Genomic DNA, 1,762 nt, shown 5'->3' with positions numbered 1-1,762 from the left:
AACGCTTTAATTAAAGAATAGAACACAAATGATATTGTGTTATTGAGATAAAATTTAAGTTGTATCTTCACTATAACTATTCCTTTTTTAGACATATGATGTTCTTTTCTTCATATTTTGGATGTGGCTTTGACATTGCAGCAAGTGCTTCTACATTAGTGTATTATGTATTTATTGTTATGCTTGTCCTTCGTGATATCTTCTTCTTTTATTCATTTCTCTTTTGATATTTGTTTCATACATAGTGTGTAATACTTAAATTCCTTTTCATAGCAGGAAAATGAAAACTCAAGAAGTCACTTCCAAAAGCAAAAAGGCACAATTTCTAGCACCCAGGTCATTAATTAGGAAGCGACTTCAAGCAATTGCAGAAAATTCATTAAGAAGGGAACAACTCCGTACTTGTCATGACAAGAACTTGAATATTCAAAATCCAATACAAGATCAAAATATGGGTACAAATTTTAGTGCTGATTCAGAAAACTTTGAAGAGGAGAATTTTGCACAAAATCGCAGGAGAAGTGCAAATACTAACAATGAAGAGAATGATGATTCTGCAGGTTGATGAGACTTAAAATTTATTATTATTTCTTTTTATCTTTCAATTTATTTTTTATGATTGGATTAATAATTGCTCAATTTTTACAGAATCAGATAATCATCGAGTGCAAAGTGATGATGCAATACTAAATGAATCTCGACAAGAAGGTATATTCTTTATTAATTACAAGAAGAAATATTTTTATCAATTTCTTTAACTATATCTTGTTTCTAACATATGATATGATGTATGCAGCTGATAATTCTCAAAGGAAGAAAAATCCACCTCGTGGTAGTAATAAGTGTCTAAAGTTGAATAATTTGTCACATGGGGAGAAAAAAATCATTACTTTTTATCAGAATAGAGCTATTGAACCAGAATTTTCACGATATCTTGGAATTATTATTCGAGATAGAAATATTTGCCCAGTAGCTGTTGAGAATTGGGCCAAAATACCACAGCAAAATAAAGATCATATGTGGGCATCCATTAAGGTACATTGAAAATTAATTTTTTACAATTGGTTTTTAATTCTTATAAATTAAATTTTGATTCAAATTTGATATAGGATAAATTTGATGCTGATGACATGGAGCAAAAGAGAGAGTCAGTAATGAGACACTTGCGCGATTTGTGGAATAAGTGGCGTGGTGACATGCACAGGAAATATGTGAAAGAAAATTCATTGCAAGTTACCCTATTCATGGCTCGTTTACCCTTGAATACCCAAGGGCAATATCTGCCAGAATTTTAACTATAAAAGAATTTACCCCTGAGGGCCTATCTGCAACAATACTGCAGGGGGGGTCTATGTGCAATTAACCCTTCTATTTATCTTGGTTCAATTCTCCTTACTATATCCGCGACATATCTAATTTTTAGACTATTTGTTTTTCTTCTTTGCAGTTGAGGTTGATCGGAGTATGAGGCTGAGCATGCGATGGAGATCCAGCTCCTGCTTCCTGTGGAGGACCGTGAGGCCTGCCCCTTGGCCAATCCTCAGCAGCAAAACCTGAAGAATTTTTGCTGTGCTAGATTTGAGGCCGGCCTCAGTTTTGTATATGCTACGAGAAAATGGCTACATAGGCATAGGTATATGCATCTGTTTATTACGGAGGAGCCACCAGCAAGAAAAGTATTGCCCAACTTGAGCTTGTATAGTTCTTATTTGAGAGGTAGAGACCACTATATAGTATTCATGTTATCCTTGACTTGTGTTGT

At 33.9% G+C, this 1,762-nt stretch overlaps 1 protein-coding gene across 1 annotated transcript; it reads left to right on the top strand.

Moving 5' to 3' along the window:
* The first annotated feature begins 280 nt into the window (after positions 1–280).
* Positions 281–1,295, top strand: LOC109828627. Its single transcript, XM_020395583.1, has 4 exons — positions 281–560; positions 649–708; positions 797–1,035; positions 1,110–1,295. The coding sequence occupies exons 1-4, from the start codon at positions 281–283 to the stop codon at positions 1,293–1,295; spliced, it is 765 nt and encodes a 254-aa protein (XP_020251172.1).
* Positions 1,296–1,762: the final 467 nt, after the last annotated feature.

This window comes from Asparagus officinalis, unplaced genomic scaffold (genome assembly GCF_001876935.1).
Source record: "Asparagus officinalis unplaced genomic scaffold, Aspof.V1 AsparagusV1_Un2972, whole genome shotgun sequence".
NCBI lineage: Eukaryota > Viridiplantae > Streptophyta > Magnoliopsida > Asparagales > Asparagaceae > Asparagus > Asparagus officinalis.
Note: the sequence above shows the minus strand (reverse complement) of the source record. Positions and strands in the feature narration are given on the sequence as shown.

What these genes read in the sequence shown, in the direction of transcription:
- LOC109828627 (XM_020395583.1), top strand. Translation starts at nt 281, where the DNA reads ATGAAAACTCAAGAAGTCACTTCCAAAAGCAAAAAGGCACAATTTCTA. An exon ending in AGAGAATGATGATTCTGCAG is followed by an intron (nt 561 to 648) that starts GTTGATGAGACT and finishes CAATTTTTACAG; the next exon opens with AATCAGATAATCATCGAGTG. An exon ending in AAATGAATCTCGACAAGAAG is followed by an intron (nt 709 to 796) that starts GTATATTCTTTA and finishes TGATGTATGCAG; the next exon opens with CTGATAATTCTCAAAGGAAG.